The 20,491-nt window shown below is 41.6% G+C and overlaps 1 protein-coding gene across 1 annotated transcript in view; it reads right to left on the bottom strand.

Moving 5' to 3' along the window:
- Positions 1-20,491, bottom strand: part of B3GNTL1 (UDP-GlcNAc:betaGal beta-1,3-N-acetylglucosaminyltransferase like 1) — a 292,749-nt gene that overhangs the window by 213,550 nt on the left and 58,708 nt on the right. Inside the window, exon 6 of the mRNA XM_063456053.1 lies at positions 191-256. Within this exon, the coding sequence (XP_063312123.1) occupies positions 191-256 (66 nt within the window). The remainder of the gene's footprint in view (positions 1-190; positions 257-20,491) is intronic.

Below are 20,491 nucleotides of genomic sequence, written 5' to 3'. Positions count from 1 at the left end.
CAGAGAGCTGATCCATGATACACTTCTACACGCTTACTGAGACACAGAATGCTGTTATTCTGATACATCATGCCCTCACAAAATACAGTGTGCTCAGCAATGCTAATCAGATTATTACATTTTATAATATTTAAAAAAAAAAAAAAAAATTATATATATATATATATATTTACAGAATGGTTTTACTCACACTTGTTGGGTGTTGTATCGCTGCCTCATATTGCTTCCTGACTCTCTGTGACATCATCACATCATCCTGCAAGAAAACACAGCAAATCAATGCAAAACACACTGACACAAACAGGCATTAAACATATATAAATTGGGGGAAATACATTAAGTTTGGGACGTGGGAAAGATTCTAAGGATCTTAGAATAAGCCAAGGAAGAATCCTGGACCAAGATTAAGAACCAAAGAAGAGAGAGTTACTTGCATACTTTCCCAAATCCCTATGCATATTTAGACTAATGGATGTTTTTGTGTTTCACTCCAATGGCCAATAGGTGTAAGCCCACCTTCCACGTCAAGGCAAACCTTTTAAGTGGGTCCTACACCAACAATTCACCTTGCTTCCTCCACCTTCAGGCAAAATAAATCTTTAATGAGACAGAGAGGGGTATTTTTTGAAACCTCTAGGTAACACATAAGCTGGGCGGAAGCATTGTGGTGTTCCCTATTAAAGGTTAATAAGTATGTAGGTGTTTAGAAAAATACCCCTCTCTGTCGAATTAGAGATGTTATTTTTTGTCTGACGCTAAAGGAAGCAGGGTGAATGATTAGTGTAGGACCCACCTAAAAGGTTTGCCTTAACGTGGCAGGTGGGTTTACTCCTAATGGCCTTAGGAGTGAAACAAAAAAAACTCAATTTGTCTAAATATGCATATAGATTTGGGGGTAGTGCACAGGCAACGCTTTTCTTTGGTTTTTATTGTATGTATTTGGGATGATGTGTACTATGGTCATTGCTGCTCCCGCCCACTGGTAGTGGGATTCTGAGCGCAGGACTTTATTTTGTGTATTGGTCCAAGATTAGATTCAACAAAACGTATTAAAATAACAATATTAGACTTAGTACATACCAAGTCAAAACTGAAATTCAAAGATACAGATAGGACCATTAACAAAAAAAGATAATTTATGTCAAAAATCACCCTTAACACCCAAACAGGTAGTGCAACCTTATAGCGTTAAAATTACATGTTTGTATAGTGTTCCTTTTACGTGGTCCTTCAAATACATGTTTGTATAGTGTTCCTTTTACGTGGTCCTTCAAATACATTTTTAGAGTCTTAATTATATTATAGTATTGATGTAGGTCGCCCCACGTAGGGTTCAGAATGAAGTTCAGCTAACTCATTACTGGGCCTAGTTTGGTCTCCTGATGAAGTACCAACAGTGGCAAACATTGAAAGTGCATGTGTTAGGACAAGGGTCAGATCCTGAGCTACTTTCACTTCTTAGGAACGACACAAATTATTTCTTGACCAGCCGGATTTGTAAATATAACCAAAGAAATGAAGAAGCTACAGAAATAGCAATGGAGTTAGTTCCCTTTTTGTAATAGTGACAGAATACTAGGTGTCGCCATACCGTAACAAATGCCCTGCCTGACCTTTGTATCCCCCCTCCCCTAATGTAAGTAGTAAAGCCATTTTAGTCGCAAGGCTTCAGCTGACACTCTCAGACAATATGTTGGATTTGCAGGCCTTAGCTTAGGAGAACTAACAGAATCTCTGTAGATGTCTGCCTTATGAGTAGAATTTGCTCTGGACATTTTGATACTACCCTGCATAATGAAACTACATATACTGCAGTTACGGTAGAGGTGTAAACATAAACAAGAGTTTAAACATTATATACGATCTAACATAGTTCATTAACCCCTTAGTGACCAGAGCACTTTTCATTTTTGTTACCGTTAAGGACCAGGGCTGTTTTTAAATTTCTGCAGTGTTTGTATTTAGCTGTAATTCTTCTCTTACTTATTTACTGTACCCGCACATATTAAATACAGTTTTTCTGGCCTTTAAATGGTCTTTCTAAAGATACTTTTATTCCTCATGTCATATAATCTACAATGAAAAAATGAGAAAAAAACAACACTTTTTCTAACTTTGGCCCCCAAAATCTGTTACGCATCTACAACCGCCATAAAACACCCATGCTAAATAGTTTCTAAATTTTGTCCTGAGTATAGAAATGCCCAATGTTAACATGTTCTTAGCTTTTTTTTGCAAGTTATAGGGCAATAAGTACAAGTAGTATTTTGCTATTTCCAAACCAATTTTTTTTTTTTTTAACATTGTAACACTGGCAGGAATCCCTGAATAACCCTTCACATGTATATATTTTTTAAAAGAAGACAACCTAAGGCAGCGTTTCCCAATAGGTGTTCCGCGAGAACAAAATTGGGGTTCCACGGTGACTTGCCCTAAGCATTGTACTACTGCAATATTACTGTATACTGTAATATGTTCGCATTTCCAACTGCAAATGTAGGCAAACTGATGTGTAATGCGAATAAAAAGCATTGCTTGAATGAAAAAAATAAAATAAAATTTAAATATATGTGTACAATGTGTGTGTGTATATATATCCATATTTATATATATATATATATATATATATATATATATATATATATATGTGAAACCAGGGGGCTGCACTTACCTGAACAAGCATAAATGGGGTGCTCACCTATCCACTAAAAAGCAACTTCAATGTTGACACAATTTTTTTTTTTTTTTTTTTTTTAATACCTAATCTAGGCAAAAATAACGGGGGTTTAGTTACATTATATGATCATACATTGACATTGTGGCAGGCTTATGCAAAGTATGATCATATAATGTAACTAAACCTCCGTTATTTTTGCCTAGATTAGGTGTTAAAAAAAAAAAAAAACTAATAAAATCTGTCAACAATGAAGTTGCTGTTTAGTGGATAGGTGAATGCATATAATATATTATAAAATGCTTTAATTATTTTATAATATATTTTACATATATATATATATATTTATTTTTTTTTACTTTTTAGCAGCCTGGGGGACTGCCTGACCTGACAGCTGAGAAAATCCCCCTGCTGGGATCCCCATAGACTCCTATTGCTCCTATTGGGGTGGCGGAGTTGCTGCAGGGGGCTGCTGGGGTCTCTGGCAGTCCCCCCTACCGTGATCGCCTTGGATCGGCGGTCCAGGTAAATCCAGGGCTTCTATTTGCCTCGCATCTACTAGTTACATCCGCGGTCCTTAACGACCGCTTTTTGTCGGACGTACCTAGTACATCCACGGTTGTTAAAGGGATATATGTATTTATAACGTCATTCTAAATGTATTTTGATTTAAATATATATATGTATATTAATATCAAATAGCTTTATACATTTTTTAATTACATTTTATTTTTTCAATGTATTCATTATTTTTATTTTATATATATAATATATTATTTTGTATATATAAAATTAACATAATTTTAAGTGTATTTTAATATATATATACATACATATATGTATATATAATATTAAAATGCACTTTAATTATAAACTTTTATTTAACTTTTTCTAACTTTGCAAACTTTTTTTCAGACACTAGGGGGCCTGCCTGAGAGCTCACTATTCCGGCCATGTGATCACAAGGACCCCGCGATCACATGGCCTGGGAGGGCCGGATCGGGCAGTGGGGGTCTACCTGAACTCCCAGGCAGACCCCAGGATCGCGACCGCTGGCAGGGGATCACCAGTGATCAGGAAAGTGGCAATTTTGTAAATGACATATACCAGGTACGTCCGCGGTCGTTACCAACCATTTTATGTCGGATGTACCTGGTACGTCATTGGTCGGGAAGTGATTAAAGGGACACTCTGGGCACCAATACAACTTTTATGCATTTGATATTTTTGGCCTCATTAATATGCTGGATTTTTTTATGTGCATGCTCAAATCTTTATAGCTTTGGCACACAAAAAATATTTTGCAGAATGCTGCACCATTAGCCACGCCCCCTCACTCCAGAAAATATATTTCCTTATCAAATGTATGCACAGAGTCTCAGCCCCAACAGCACTGAGTGAGCTGTTTTTAATTTACAACCTGGCTGCAGACCGTCAAAGAAACTACAAACAGGTAATGCTATTCTTATGATATGCCTATCTGAGTGTCCTCTCCTAATGCAGGTTGTTTTGCTGCTTAGATCATTCAGTACTGTCAGTGGCTGAGCTGTGTGCATACACTTATGATAAGGAAGTATTTTTCTGGAGTGAGGGGGCGTGGCTACAGAGGCAGGCTCACGGTGCAGCATTCTACAAAACATTTATGTATTTTATGCAAAAACTATAAAAAATTGAGCATGCAAAAAAATACAGCACATTAATGAGGCCAAAACCTAGCAAATGCATTAAAATAGTATTGGTAATCAGAGTATCCCTTTTGTTTTGTTTTTTATTTGATTTTTGCTAATACGTTTAGTGTTGGTAAGTAGTACAAACTTGCACCCTAACCAAAATGAGAGGTGCCAGTATGTATATACACACACAATAACAAACTATATTAAGCTGTTTTTTTTTGTTTTGTTTTAACCAGTGTATAGCTAGAAATCAATTTAAACAAAAGTGTTTAATTATGAATACAGAACAACATCAAGCTTGTAAAAGCTTTATCATAAAAATGGAACAAGCTGGAAAAATTTCGAGTAGTGGATATTCCAATATATTTATATCTTACGCCGCACAGAAATATTCCAACCTACTACACAGCGCAAACATTGATTTCCAGAGAACATTCCTTCAGTTGAAGACAATGATCCATGAATTCTTGTGAAATTCCTTCTGATCAGGCAGCCAAACACGCAGAAAATTCCTCTAGTAATAAGTGCAGCGAGACCGTTACTGCATTCAGTCTAGATATGGGGAACTAATAACTAACCGCAAAGCAGAGCGTTTTATTACAGTACAGTGAAACCTGAACCAGATGGTAATCGATGCTGCTGGGAATGCCAATATCACCTTCTGCCATGGGTAGACAGGTCTATGAATACATTGAAAAAAATGCAAGCCAGGAGGCAGATGTAATGACATATTTAAAGGGACACTATAGTCACCAGAACAACTACAGCTTATTGTATTTGTTCTGGTGAGTATAGTCAGTCCCTTCAGGCTTTTTGCAGTAAGCACTGTCTTTTCAGAGAAAAGGCAGTGTTTATATGGTAGCCTAAGGATACCTCCACTGGTCACTCCTCAGATGCTACTAGAGGTGCTTCCTGGGACAGTTCTGCACAGTGTGACTGACATTCAGTGTCTCCAACTGCTGCATGCAGACACCGAACTTTCCTCATAGAGATGCATTGATTCAATTCATCTCTATGAGAAGATACTGACTGCCATTCTCAGCCAATCAGGGGCGGACTGAGCACTCTGGCATATTGGTCATGTACCGAGGTCGTGCGGGTCCCTGTTACTGAAGAAGTCCCCCCATAGGTCTCCGTGCAGAGCATGAAGACACTGAACGTCAGTGCTGCACATTGTCTATTACTGACCCAGGAAGCACCTCAAGTGGCCGCCTGAGTGACTACCACTAGAGGTGTCCCTATGCAGTAATGTAAACACTGCCCTTTCTCAGAAAAATCAGAGTTTACATTAAAATGCCTGTATGGACTGGCTATGCATACCAGACTACTTACATTAATCTGTAGTTGTTCTGGTGACTATAGTGTCCCTTTAAGGTGGCTTGTAACTTTAGCACATGGTTAGTAATTCAAGACCCAAAATTTGGTAGCCTGCATACCTCATATAAACACTGCCATGTTTCACATACACACATAAATACTACCCTATTTAAAAACAAAACAAAAGGGGGCGGAGCCAGCGCCTGAACGAGAAAGCCGCAGCTTACCGCAGCTCCGAAGGCCGACCCGATAATACGGCTAAAATGGAGGCTAAATCCACAACGAGGTCCCGAGAAAACGTCCCCCTGCATACCCTGGACCATAGGGAAAAAAGCAAAAAAGGACAGAGCGGAACCGAGCTCCGGATCCAGAGATATAGGCGATTTCATGCGCCCGACCCAGCGCCACGAGCCCGCCAAGATGGCGCCGACAGAGGCCTTTACCTTTCAGTCCTCAGACGACGACAGCCTACCAGACACCGTGCCTGCACAGTCTAAGGTACAAACTAAGCCCCAGCAGCCACCAGACCTGGGCGACCAGGCACCATCCACGAAAGCCGATATATAGTCTATGATGCTGGAAATCAGGGCGATGTTTGACGCCGATATTGCACTTATTCGAGGGGATGTAAACACACTTACAGGCCGCGTGGCCTCAGCGGAGGAGACACTAAGAAGCACTAGGGTAGCGCAAACGGCCACAGACGCAACTTTAGGATCCCTACAGAAACAGTGTACTACACTGGCAGCCCAGCTAGCAGGCATGGAAGATAAAGCAAAAGCGCGAAATGTGCATATTAGAGGGGTACCTGAAACTATCAATACTGTGGAATTGCCTCACTACTGCAGAAGGCTGATAGCCACTTTGTTACTCCCAAAACAGGCTAAACAGGTTGGAATTGACTCCTGCTTCCGACTCCCTAAGGCCACAAAGGCACCACAGGATGCCCCGAAGGGATGCCCCAAGGGATTACTTAAAATGGTTCGGGACTCTGACAGGGGGGCCCTTATGGGAGCAGCACGGGGTTCCCCCACAATTACTTTTGAAGGAGCAAGCCTGACACTGTACAGAGACCTGTCGAGACACACCCTCACATGGCGCAGAACCTTCCGCTACATTACGCAGCTCCTACGAGAGCACTCTGTCCCTTACAAATGGGGTCCCCACAGACTGATGGTGGACCATGACGGAAAGACACACCTCCTAATGAGCGCTTCAGAGGCACCAACTTTCTTCCAGTCGATAGGCATCTCAACGCCAGCGGTGAACACAGGTGCCTGCCCACCGTGGAATCTCGCAGAAGTCACCCCCTTTGCGCTCAGGGGAACGGTACCAAGGGCGACGGACCAGCAAACTTGAGCTGAGCGGACGCTCACCCCTACAGCATTACATGATGTACTTTGTCATGGGGACTACAACTCCCAGTTGAAGGCCTCTTAGGCCCATTATATATACCAGTTTTATATGCATGTATGCATGACTTCTCGTTACGTTTTACATTTACTCCAGCGTTAATGTTTACTTTAGCTTGACATTCACAGTTCAGATTAGGAGATACTATCTCCACCCTGGCTCCGTAAGCGGACGGCCAACGACACGACCTATGTAAACCCCTCACCCCCCACCCTTATTCAGACAGAGTGGGGTCTCAACCAACTAGTTTAAACCTCCACACCATGAGGTAGGTGAACCACCTGGAAAACTCGGACCGACCAAAAGGCCCACACAAGGCCATGGGAACCACAAGCCATACTGTTTAAACTCCCCCACCCTCCAAACATAATTACCCTAGGCAAAGCATGGAACCCCACATCGTTCAGCAGGGCACACTGAGATTATTACGCAAGCCTTCCCAGACATATCACTGTACTTCTTCCATACAGATAAGAGGAGGATTAGCCTGACTAACAAAACAAAAACGGGTAGACGCAGCACCTGTGCGACTCTATAACATACAATGATGGCCTAGTATGTAATATGTTACATGATATATCTTTGAGCACATGCTGTAATTGATTTTCTTGACTTGCAAACCCACAAAAATAAAGAATTAAAAAAAAAAAGTATTTATAGTACTCTGAATCCACACATCGTGACACTACACACAAAAACATCCATATATTCACTTACACTAGGGCTCACAGTGAGTATACACACAGAAGCACACATTTACTTTACATGCACACATAATCAAACACACAGTACATACACCATCTTATATACCAGCATATATATTGGTCTGCCGGGGGCCCAGGTCCTAATTTTTCACTTATGATGATACCAGCCAAGGAGGCAGATCAGAGGCAGAGCCAGCACCAGCAGACTGGAATAAAGGTAAGGGTGCAATGAGGGTCAGTTAGTGATTTTAACACTATAGGGTCAGGAATACATGCTTGTGTTCCTGACCCTAGCAGGGATAGACAACCTTCGGCACTCAAGATGTTGTGGACTACATCCCCCATAATGCTCGTACACCCATAATGCTGGCAAAGCATCAAGGGAGGTGTAGTCCAAAACATCTGTAGTGCCGAAGGTTGCCTATGCCTGCCCTATAGTGTTCCTTTGATGCACATAACTGTCCAATAACTCTCAGCCAGTACAGCAATATCTAACAGTGGATTGGCCAAAGTGTAGTACCTGGGATCTGTTCATTAGAGATAATTTTACTGCAGCAGATCATATCCTTTTACCTTGCTCCTCAAAATAAATCCATTAGTAAAATGAATATTGTTGATTGATGCTACTCATAAACTTCTGCCGACCCATTCGCAGCAACCAAACTGTATAAGCTTTCATTTGCTGTTAACATAAAACCGAGGATGGGTCGAGAGGAGGTGGGGAAGGGATAATAAAATTTGCAAATGTTGGGACTTATGGAAGGGAAAGGAATGATGACATCACAAGCCACAATGTCAAGGGTTAAGTGATATGTTAACGTTCCCCTCAGTCATCCAGATGTTATTACATCTCTGAATTACACACTTTGGCATTTGACACACTTGTTTTGTTACAGTTAGCTGCAGTACCAGAAATTTCAGCACTAACCGTTTAACCCTCTCACCGAGCACGGGTTTGTAAACTTGTTTATCTGCTAAGGGACAGCAGGAAAGTCAATATCCTATTATAGCAAGTAAGATTGAACTCGACACTCAACCAGTGAGAAGGATACAATGACTCCTGCACAGGAATGTCCAGAACTGGGAGGGTTTGGCAGTAGCTAGTTAGAAAACGCCGGGCGACAATAATAAAGTCGATGCTCATGAAGCGTATCTGGAGGGGAAGACCTTATAATAAACTGGAAAATTAGAGAAAGGTGCGTTGCCATGGCAGATGGGTTTATCCACTTAACAGCTAAAGAAAAAAAAAAATCCATCACTTAGTCTAAAATGTGTATTGTGTACAAAGCACAGCTTAATGTTAAGGCTTGCCCATGTGTTTGAAATACTGTCAAATGGGTTGCTTTTATTTCGTAGAGAGTATCAAACCTCTATACAAGCTAACAGGACCTCTTCTTGCATCATAGCTACGTCACACAGCAGGGAACTCGTGAAAGCCCCTACAAAGCCGATTTCAAGCAGGGCGAACAAACTTTATCTATATTTACCTCTGGAAGTTGCAGAACAATGATTAACATACTGTACACCTCTTTGGTGCTCAAATGGTTAACAGCTATAAGTTTCCAACAGGACTATAACCATCTCAAAGTCCTGATGATAAAGATGGTTTTGTGATTGCCTCCACCTCTCGTGTGGTTGTGCTTTATCAAAGATTGCTTAAGCAAAACATATTGCACAACATCTGATGGTTGCTGGACCCCACCTTAGAATGAATGCCATGAGCCGTCTCCCTGGACAAGTTCAGCTAGGAGTGAGTCAGACCTCTGGCTCTGCATTCGGTGGGATGGAGGGCCATGACGGGGAAAAATCTAACCACCAGGCCTGATAGCTTTCTGCATCAAATTTGCAGATGTCAGAAAATATCTGAGTCATTTAATGGATTCTTCATGGAAATAAAATGAAAATATGCATGCTGAAAAGACAAGGGAACATGGTGTATCCTGAATGCAAGTATGTCTGACAATGCCAATAAACCATTACAAGAAATCCACAATAGTCATCACTGGTTTATTAACTAGTAGTATATTACTGGGCCACAATTCACTGTCTATCACAGTAGCGTTTAAAGAGGAAGGATGTGTGCATCAACCCAGCACAAGCAGCTATTGCTGCAAACGTACTTCCAATACAGGATTAATTTTATACATGTAATAAAAAAAAATAATAAGCTTAACTCTGACATCTCAATAGTTTTCTGAACATTGAAGAAGGTCCAGGATATTTCATTAGTAGCCTATGATAATCCGTGTATAGTTTGCAAGCTGATTCCCTTTTCATTTTGACTTTATTTTACTTCAGCTGGCGAAGTAGGGCATCATTGCCGTCACACCCACAAAATAAAAATACGCAATGTAAGTATCAACAATGTACTAGAGGGCGGGTGGGGGGAGGACGGGGGGAGAGACGGACCTGACCACCACGCTGAGCGGTCGCACCAAGAACGAGCTCTGAGCAAAATGTTGTTATTTTGACTAAGTGCCCTTCGCCACTTGTGCCTGGAGGGGACTACTGGCTAGCCGCATGCCTTCCAACTATGGCCCCTGTGCTGATAGCTGTATTTTCCACTGCAGAAAGGTTTATTTGTGTATTTCTGCCGGGGCGTTCGGGACTTTCAGTATGTGAGTAGTGCTACCCCAGGTAGCTATGCCATGGAGCCTATTCGTGTAACAAAAGACTATGGAAAATACTTTGGCTCCATGGTGATTGAACTGTATGTAGGTGATCTGAGCGCCATTCGGTAATAATGTGCGCTCAGATCTAAGCTATCTGGGGATATGTTGCATGTATATGTTTTATGTAGTAATTGTAACATTGTGTAATTTTATGTCTTTTTGTAACCATGTGGTTAATGGAATCTTGCCTCTGTCCTGGGAGATAATTTGATTACCTCCCAATTATCTCCAGGATAGAGAGGAGGGATTGTGATGTCACTGTGGGAGTGTTTTGTTTGTATTGTCTGTGATTGGCTAATATGTGTCCTATTGTTCCATCAGGTCCCTTAGGGGAGTGTCCACCTGGTGGACACTTGCATAAATACCAGGCAGGTAGCCCTCAATAAACCAGACCTACTTGCACCATTCTTGAAGCCTTGGCTCATGCTTGGGGAAAGGGATGCCTACACTCTGGGGATTGCTATAATCACTTACTCCCCAGAGTAAGCTCTTGTAAGAGCTTGATTTGTTCCTGCTACGCTCTCTGGATTTAGGAGAGGTTCACCCACTGGGAGCTGGATCCTGGTCGTAGATCCAGGGTGGGTGAGAGACGGCGAGAACCCGGCGCAGCTGAATCGCTGGAAGTGGGGTCCGCAGTGCTGATGGTGTCGTTTGGAGTGCTCGGAGTCCTCGGCAAGCGCTAGGAGCATCGATTGGCGAAGGTACTCGGTCAGAGTGCCAGCGGTCCATCACAGTTATTATGCTATTATGCTACGAGCAAATTTACAACAATTGTGCTAGCAACATGCTTAGTGACCTGGCGATACAGATTGAGACGTCTCTAAGCCTGATCACCGGTCCAAGCCAGCGGTTTCTCTGAGGCCTACCTGTGGATTCGGCTGGAGAGAAGAGGCCGATCTCTCCGCCAATAATCCTGCAGGTGCACATAGGAGCAGTAGGGGTCTAGTCTTCCCAATTTTCTAAATACTTTCATACGTCCCTGTCCTTATCGTATAGTTAGGATAGCATTATGCCTATCCCACGCATGCTTAAACTCCTTCACTGTGTTAACCTCTACCACCTTAGCTGGAAGCTAATTTCATGCATCCACTACCCTCTCAGTAAAGTAATACTTCATGATATTAATTTTAAACCTTTGCCCCTCTAATTTAAGACGATATCCTCTTGTTGTGGTAGTTTTTCTTCTTTGAAATATAGTCTCCTCCTTTACTGTGTTGATTCCCTTTATGTATTTAAATGTTTCAATCAAATCCCCCCTGTCTTGTCTTTCCTCCAAGCTATACATGTTAAGATCCTTTAACCTTTCCTGGTAAGTTTTATCCTCCAGTCCATGAACCAGTTTAGTATTCCCTTCTCTGAACTCTTTCCAAAGTATCAATGTCTTTCTGGAGATACGGTCTCCAGTACTGCGTACAATACTCCAAGTGAGGTCTCACCAGTGTTCTGTACAATGGCATGAGCACTTCCCTCTTTCTACTGCTTATACCTCTCCCTATACAACCAAGCATTCTGCTAGCATTGCCTGCTGTTCTATTAAATTGTCTGTCTACCTTTAAGTCATCAGAAATAATTACCCCTAAATCCCTTTCCTCAGATGTTGAGGTTAGGACTCTATCAAATATTCTGTACTCTGCCCTTGGGTTTTTATGTCCAAGATGCATTATCTTGCAAGTTTGCTACTTTACATGCAATGCCCTCTCTGTGCCTTTCAAGTAAGAGGAGCCATAAATATATAATAATTGCAGGAGAGACAAATAAATAAAAGACAAGGTAATCACTGCTGTAATGTGTTCAATTTAAAAATGTACTCTTATCTTAAGCTTGACAGAAAATTTTCCAACATAAAACAGCATTCATTAATTTTATTATGGTTAGAGGTAAGACTAACCTTGGCACAATAGATTTTTTGGGTAGCTGGGAGGGGTCCATTTCCAATTATGCCTTGCACGGTTGAAGGTTAGCCATTACTGCTGCAGGCCACATTTAGTTAGGATGATGTGGATTCAAGTTTTATAAACAAGCGTGTTGGTTCACTGCACTGCATTGTGATAGAGGTTGTAGTGGTAGACAGGAATTGACTGAGAGATGGTTATGAATATACACGAATATGATACTTTATGGTATTTATAAGAGGGAGCAACAGACAGCACATTTCTTCTGCGTTACTGCTTGACCAAACAATAGTGTGTGTGCCATCATAGGTTGATGAGAAAAAAAAATTCACGCAAAAGTGGGAAGTGGGAAAGAGGTTTAAAGTACAGAAATTAAAAAAAGAAAATGTTAAGATGCAAATATCAAGTATGTTTACATCACAGCTGGCAACGGGATACAGCAAACGCATATAAATATTGCAAGAGATGCAACCACATGGTGAGTTTAATAATATTCATTTATATAGTGCCAACACACACTAAAACAGGTTCCTGACAAACTGAAAGAGGCTTCTAGAATTATATCGTTATTTCTTCTAATCTAGAATCACTGATGGGTGGTTGCTGACTTCACTGGAGATCGATAGACTACAACGCCCATTATCCTGAGTCAGGAGTTTAAAGAGACATGCATGTTGTAGTTTAGCAAGGGCTGTCCGTTCAGTAGAGTTTTTTTATTTGGGCATGAGCTTCACATAATTTGTTTCCTTTTAATACAGTAGGTGCCCCATCTCTGGAAAAGTCAGGCCCGTTCTTAGAAATTATCTGGGTTTTTTTTCTGGTGTTTACTAAAAGGCATCTGAGCATCTAAAGCTGTTGTAGACGTTCCCATTTCCACACTGACAAGTGTAAATAGGAACAGATTCACAGATACGCTCTTAAAACACAGAAAGGATTCCAGTGTCCAAACAAGCCAAAGTGAAGAGATGCAGGCGGACGGGAAATCGGAAGGGTTAAAAATTGCATTCTGGCTTCCCGCAGTGCACACCTGTCAGACCCGGTCATAGTGGCTCCGGTGATATCCGGGAACGCTCTGCAGGAGCCAAGTCCGTAAGGTTATATGTTACCATGCTTCACTCGCCGGAAAAATGCTCAGCTCGATCAGATTAGGCCTGGTTCAGTTACCTGCTGCGACTATGCCCTGTCACTATGCATTAATACAGCACGGCACACACACAAAGACTGCTTTCTGTCAAAGAGAGAAAAGCAGGAAAAAGCCCCTTAAAATATTCAAACAGTAGAGTTTAAAGCTGGCAGGCAGGATTGTTCGAAAGGCAAATGGGATCAGTGGTTAAAATGACCCACATAAGCTTTAGTCACTCAAAGCAATTGTGCTGGAACGCCAGAGTAAGTAGAGGCTATACATGGGGTTTTCTTTGATTGATAACTTTAAAACATCACAGCAGTTTGCAGCACAGTACAAGAGTAATCAGAGACACCAACAAAAAGGCATGCCTTAAGAGACACACTTAATGGACAAACTCACTGCTTCAGTATGAGATACATAACCCCGCCTTCGCTAAAATTTGGCAACCATGGGAGGACTACGTTGATCGCGAGGGGACTGCAGATTAACGAAGTTGGCGGCTTTCGCCGCCCCGGCTGGTGACGACCTCCCTTCCACCCGCTTATGTTTTTTGTTTTTTTCTTCCCCCTGGTGCTACTCACTTTACTTTCTCTTAAAAAAACAAAAATAAAGTTCATGACTATAAATGGTGTTATCAAGACACGTCACCACTAGTGAGCAATGAGGAATCTTAAAGGTCACCCCTCAAACTGCTCTAACGCAGGGCTCAATGTACACAACTGCATAAGTAAGCTGACAAATCACATACTTCTATGCACAAACTACACAGGCACACTAGCCCTGCTAACCTAATATCAATGCAAATGATGTGACACAAATGTGTATATGCCATATAAACTTGTATGCTATCTGATGTGGAACTCTCTGAACACCCGAACCTGCGGCACCACAGTGTATGTTATACCCGTTGATTGTCTTGATCTCTTGAAAAGTATGTAACTCTATATACATGAACTGATAAATAAAGAATAATAATAAATACAAATTAAAAAAGGCATGCCTTAACCCCTTAAGGACCAAACTTCTGGAATAAAAGGGAATCATGACATGTCACACATGTCATGTGTCCTTAAGGGGTTAAAGGGACACTATAGTAGCCAAAACAACTTTAGCTTTATGAAGCAGTTTTGGTGTATAGAGCAGGATCCTGTCGTCTCACTGCTCAACATTTAGGAGTAAAATGACTCTTGTTTCTGTTTATGCAGTCACCTGGCTGTGACTGGCACAGTCTGCATGGAAATAAAGTTTTATTTTCAATCAGATGTTAACTTGCTTTTACAAGTTTGTGTCTCCTGCTCTGTAAATTTCAATTTAAGCACACAAATGAGGCTTCTGAGTGCACCAGGATGCTATTAACAGAGCAGGAGATAAGAAATTCTAGATTAAACAGACTGTACAATAAAGGATCCTGGAATACCTAGGTTCCTTTTCAGAAATATTTAGGAAGGCTGTGTAAGTCACATGCAGGGAGGTGTGACTAGGGCTGTATAAACAAAGTGATTTAACACTTGAATGTCAGAGAATTGAGCGGTGAGACTGCAGGGGCATGATCTATATACCAAAACAGCTTCATTAAGCTGTAGTTGTTTTGGTGCCTACAGTATCCCTTTAAAGCAGGAGTAGTCAGAGAACAGCGAACTCCCATGATATTTTGCAAGTCTTAAAGTTGCCAAAGCATCATGGAAGTAACAGCTGTGCTTTAGGCCTCTAAAAGGGTAAAATGTATACCTGACATTACACTCTATTGGGACTCATTCAGTATACTGATGAATGGGATGAAATAAATAATTTAATGGTATAAGGTAACTCATATAGGCCACATTTTCAATCTTAGCTATTTTTTCACATTTCAGCTACTTAAAGGAGCACTATAGTGTCAGGAGTACAAACATGTATTCTTGACACTATAGCCCTGAAGTGGCTATTTAGGTGACAGGTCCCCCTGCGATCGCAGAAAAAAAGTGATTTTACTCACCTTTTCTCCCACACGACATCACTCTCGCCATGACTGGCCCCGCCTCCATCTGGATCTCAGGATCAGAAAAGCATTGGCAGGCTATTGCTCATGCGCGGCAAAACACCATGCTGCGCCAATTAGCATCTTCTCATAGAGATGCACTGAATCACTGCATCTTTATCTCTGGGGAGCATTCACCGTCTCCATGCAGAGCCTAATGGCTGTCTGAGTGACTGCACATAGAGGTGTTACTAAACAGCAATGTAAACACCGCCTTTAATTCTGAAAAGGCAGCATTTACATTGAAAGGCCTGCAGGGACATTACGCTATAGTGGTACTGATTACTATTGTTCCCCTTTAAAGGGACACTCTAGGCACCCAGACCACTTCTGCTCATCCCACTACTCTTAACCCTGCAAGTGTAATTATTGCAGTTTTTTATAAACTGCAATAATTACCTTGCAGGGTTAACTCCACCTCTAGTGGCTGTCTACAAGACAGCCACTAGAGGTCACTTCCTGGGTTCTAGCACAGGAAACCTGTGCTAGAGCGTCGCTGGACGTCCTCACGCTGTGTGAGGACCTCCAGCGTCGCTCAAAACCCCATAGGAAAGCATTGAAATGATTTTGTAATTGAATGAGACGTAATGAGACGTAAATGAGACGTAATTGCTGCGCATGCGCATTAGGTCACCTCGGCCGGTGGGCAAGATCAGTCTCGCCCACCGGCCGACGCAATGAAGAGGAGGAGCGTCGCGGAGGCGGAGACAGCGACGAGGGACATCGCCGCTGCCTCAGGTAAGTCACTGAAGGGGTTTTCACCCCTTCAGTAACCGGGGATTGGGGGGTGGGAGGGAGAGGGACCCTCCAGTGCCAGGAAAAGGATCGTTTTCCTGGCACTGGAGTTTCCCTTTAAGCAAGCACAGCCCCCATCACGAGTTTCCAACATTTTCTAGGTAAACGGCACCTCCTTACCTGCAATTTGGGCCTTGGAGGTCATTTAAGTTTAAAAAACATTACAAATACATTGAGAAGGGCTCCAGGAAGGATCATGCAAGCACATACACATCTGGAGGTTTGATAGAGAGGTTCTGCTTAGATTTGATATAATATGAGTTTATTTTATTCCTAAATCACTGTGGCGGCTGTGCTAAGAATGGGGTTTGACAGCACGGATGATTCACCCAGTGGGGATATTATTCACCAATCCTCAATGTATTGATTCATAGACCAAGCCTGCTGCAAAAAGCCATGTGTCCAAACAGCTCGGAACAAAAAAAACAAGGGGAAATCCAGCTTCGTAAAAGGGGGAAACACACTCCAGAATGTAATGTTTACTGTAACATTAACAGAACTATTTACTAAAGCGTTAATTCCTGGAAATTTTATATTTTAGGCCAAATTAGTCAGCTATGACATAAGGATATGATATATGATGGCCAAAGCAAAGTTCTACAGATGGATCACGGAACCTTCCCATTTGGTAAGCACAAGCCTGGAGACAAACTGGAAGTATCTCCACAATTTAAAGCAGCTCTGTCAGCGTCTGGAGTCTTTGCCTAATTTGTAAAGACCCCCGACGGGGACATCGTCACTGGGAGCCTGGTGGCCATGGGGGTTTCTGGCGCGTCAGTAGGCGCAAACCAACATCAGCGCTGTACTGTTGCACATGCGTGAGAGAACAGCATTGAGGTCTATGGAGGATGCCGCAAGAACACGGGATCCTACATATAAAAACCTATTAGTTCCTAAACATAAGTTACATTAGAAAAATACGTTGGTATTAGTTCCTAAATATAAAATGAGAAACATAGAAACATAGAATGTGACGGCAGATAAGAACCATTCGGCCCATCTAGTCTGCCCAGTTTTCTAAATACTTTCATTAGTCCCTGGCATTATCTTATAGTTGGGATAGCCTTATGCCTATCCCACGCATGCTTAAACTCCTTTACTGTGTTAACCTCTACCACTTCAGCTGGAAGGCTATTCCATGCATCCACTACCCTCTCAGTAAAGTCAAACTTCCTGATATTATTTTTAAACCTTTGTCCCTCTAATTTAAGACTATGTCCTCTTGTTGTGGTAGTTTTTCTTCTTTTAAATATAGTCTCCTCCTTTACTGTGTTGATTCCCTTTATGTATTTAAATGTTTCTATCATATCCCCCCTGTCTCGTCTTTCCTCCAAGCTATACATGTTAAGATCCTTTAACCTTTCCTGGTAAGTTTTATCCTGCAATCCATGAACCAGTTTAGTAGCCCTTCTTTGAACTCTCTCTAAGGTATCAATATCCTTCTGAAGATAGGGTCTCCAGTACTGTGTACAGTACTCCAAGTGAGGTCTCACCAGTGTTCTGTACAATGGCATGAGCACTTCCCTCTTTCTACTGCTAATACCTCTCCCTATACAACCAAGCATTCTGCTAGCATTTCCTGCTGCTCTATTACATTGTCTGCCTACCTTTAAGTCATCAGAAATAATCACCCCTAAATCCCTTTCCTCAGATGTTGAGGTTAGGACTCTATCAAATATTCTGTACTCTGCCCTTGGGTTTTTACGTCCAAGATGCATTATCTTGCACTTATCCACATTAAATGTCAGCTGCCACAACTCTGACCATTTTTCTAGTTTACCTAAATCATTTGCCATTTGGCTTATCCCTCCTGGAACATCAACCCTGTTACATATCTTAGTATCATCCGCAAAAAGACACACCTTACCATCAAGACCTTCTGCAATATCACTAATAAAAATATTAAAGAGAATGGGTCCAAGTACAGATCCCTGAGGTACCCACTGGTGACAAGCCCAAGCTTCGAATATACTCCATTGACTACAACCCTCTGTTGCCTGTCACTCAGCCACTGCCTTACCCATTCAACAATATTGGAATCCAAACTCAAAGATTGTAGTTTATTGATAAGCCTTCTATGTGCAACAGTGTCAAAGGCCTTACTGAAATCTAGGTAAGCAATGGCTACTGCACCACCCTGATCTATAATTTTAGTTACCCAATCAAAAAAATCAATAAGATTAGTTTGGCATGATCTCCCTGAAATAAACCCATGTTGTCTCTGATCTTGAAATCCATGTGTTTTTAGATGTTCAACAATCCTATCCTTTATCATGGTTTCCATCACTTTCCCCACTACTGAAGTAAGGCTTACTGGCCTATAGTTGCCCGACTCCTCCCTATTACCTTTCTTGTGAATGGGCACAACATTCGCTAACTTCCAATCTTCTGGGACTACTCCTGTTATCAATGATTGGTTAAATAAATCTGTTAATGGTTTTGCTAGTACACCACTAAGCTCTTTTAATAGCTTTGGGTGTATTCCATCAGGTCCCATTGACTTATTTGTCTTTACTTTTTTGACAGTTGAAATAGAACCTCTTCCTCTGTAAACTCACGTGTAATAAATGACTCATTTATCCTTTTTCTTAACTGAGGTCCCTTTCCTTCATTTTCATCTGTAAATACCGAACAAAAATATTCATTGAGGCAGTCAGCTAGACCTTTATCCTCATCTACATACCTTCCTTCTTTTGTTTTTAATCTAACTAATCCTTGTTTTACTTTTCTTTTCTCATTTATGTATCTAAAAAAAGTTTTGTCCCCCTTTTTTACTGACTGTGCTATTTTCTCTTCTGTGTGTGATTTGGAAGCTCTTATAACTTGCTTAGCCTCTGTCAGGGTACCTGAAGTCTCTACCTCGGAGGAGGTTAGACTTCCCGACGTCCGTCCTCTCAGCGGGGCTGATTCATCTAATCCTCACAGCTCTCATAGTCTTTCCCACGCCGGCCGCGAGAACCCCACTTCCTTTTATGACACGACGCTCAGGAGCATCCCGACCTGTCAATCTGGTTCGGAACAACGAATCAGGGCTCGGCAAGGGCGGAGCCATGATTTAGAGAACCAGGGTATAAAAGAGGGATGTGGCTAATGGTTCATTGCCCTGTCGTGGTTCTAGCTTGTCTGGTCCCTCAGTGCTCTTATGTTTATCGTTCTATCTGGTTTTGACTCGGCTTGTACTATCGTTCCTGTTTACCTCTCGTGTCCTTTGACCTCGGCTTGTCTCTCGCTTACCTGTCCTCTCGTTCCCTCGACCCCGGCTTGTCTCTGACTATTCTCTGCTCTCTCCTTACGTTAGTCCGGCCATTCTAAGGTCCGGTATACGTACATCTCTACTGTTCGTACTCTGCGTGTTGGATCCCTGTCCCGATCCTGACAGCCTCTTTCTGCCTAATCTTATAGGTCATTCTGTCTTCCTCACTCTGGGTTTTTTTATATTTACTAAATGCTAACTTTTTGTTTTTTACTATTTTGGCCACATCTGCGGAGTACCACAGTGGTTTCTTGAATTTTTTGCTTTTACTGACAAGCCTAATGCAATTTGCTGTTGCCTTCAGTAGTGCAACTTTTAAATAATCCCATTTCTTTTGGACTCCATTTAAATTGCTCCAGTCTGATAATGACTCCTTTACACATATTCTAATTTTAGAAAAGTCTGTTTTTCTAAAGTCTAAAACTTTTGTTTTTGTGTGGTGTGACTCAGTCACTGTTCTTATATTAAACCACACTGACTGATGATCACTGGATCCTAAACTTTCACCTACAGTAATATCTGATACCAAATCTCCATTTGTTAACACTAAATCTAGTATGGCCTCTTTACGAGTTGGCTCCTCAACGACTTGTTTTAGAGACAATCCCAGTAGGGAGTTTAGAATATGTGTGCTCCTGGCACAAGTAGCTATTTTTGTTTTCCAATTCACATCAGGAAGATTAAAGTCACCCATGATGATAACTTCCCCCTTCATTGTCATTTTAGCTATTTCTTCAACTGGTAGATTATCTAACTCTTCAATTTGTCCTGGGGCGCAATGGTTTATGCAGCAGACTGGTATTTAAACAGATAAGCTCATATGTGATGCTATGGCATTTCAAGCTTTGTAAGTGGAGCTAGATAAGGGGACAGTCTAAAAGCAGCTGATTGTTACAGATGGGCTATTTTTAAACGCCTTGCAAAAAATGTCTGAGCATTACAAGCATTGTGTCAG

The sequence above is a fragment of the Pelobates fuscus genome, chromosome 5, assembly GCF_036172605.1.
Source record: "Pelobates fuscus isolate aPelFus1 chromosome 5, aPelFus1.pri, whole genome shotgun sequence".
NCBI lineage: Eukaryota > Metazoa > Chordata > Amphibia > Anura > Pelobatidae > Pelobates > Pelobates fuscus.
Note: the sequence above shows the minus strand (reverse complement) of the source record. Positions and strands in the feature narration are given on the sequence as shown.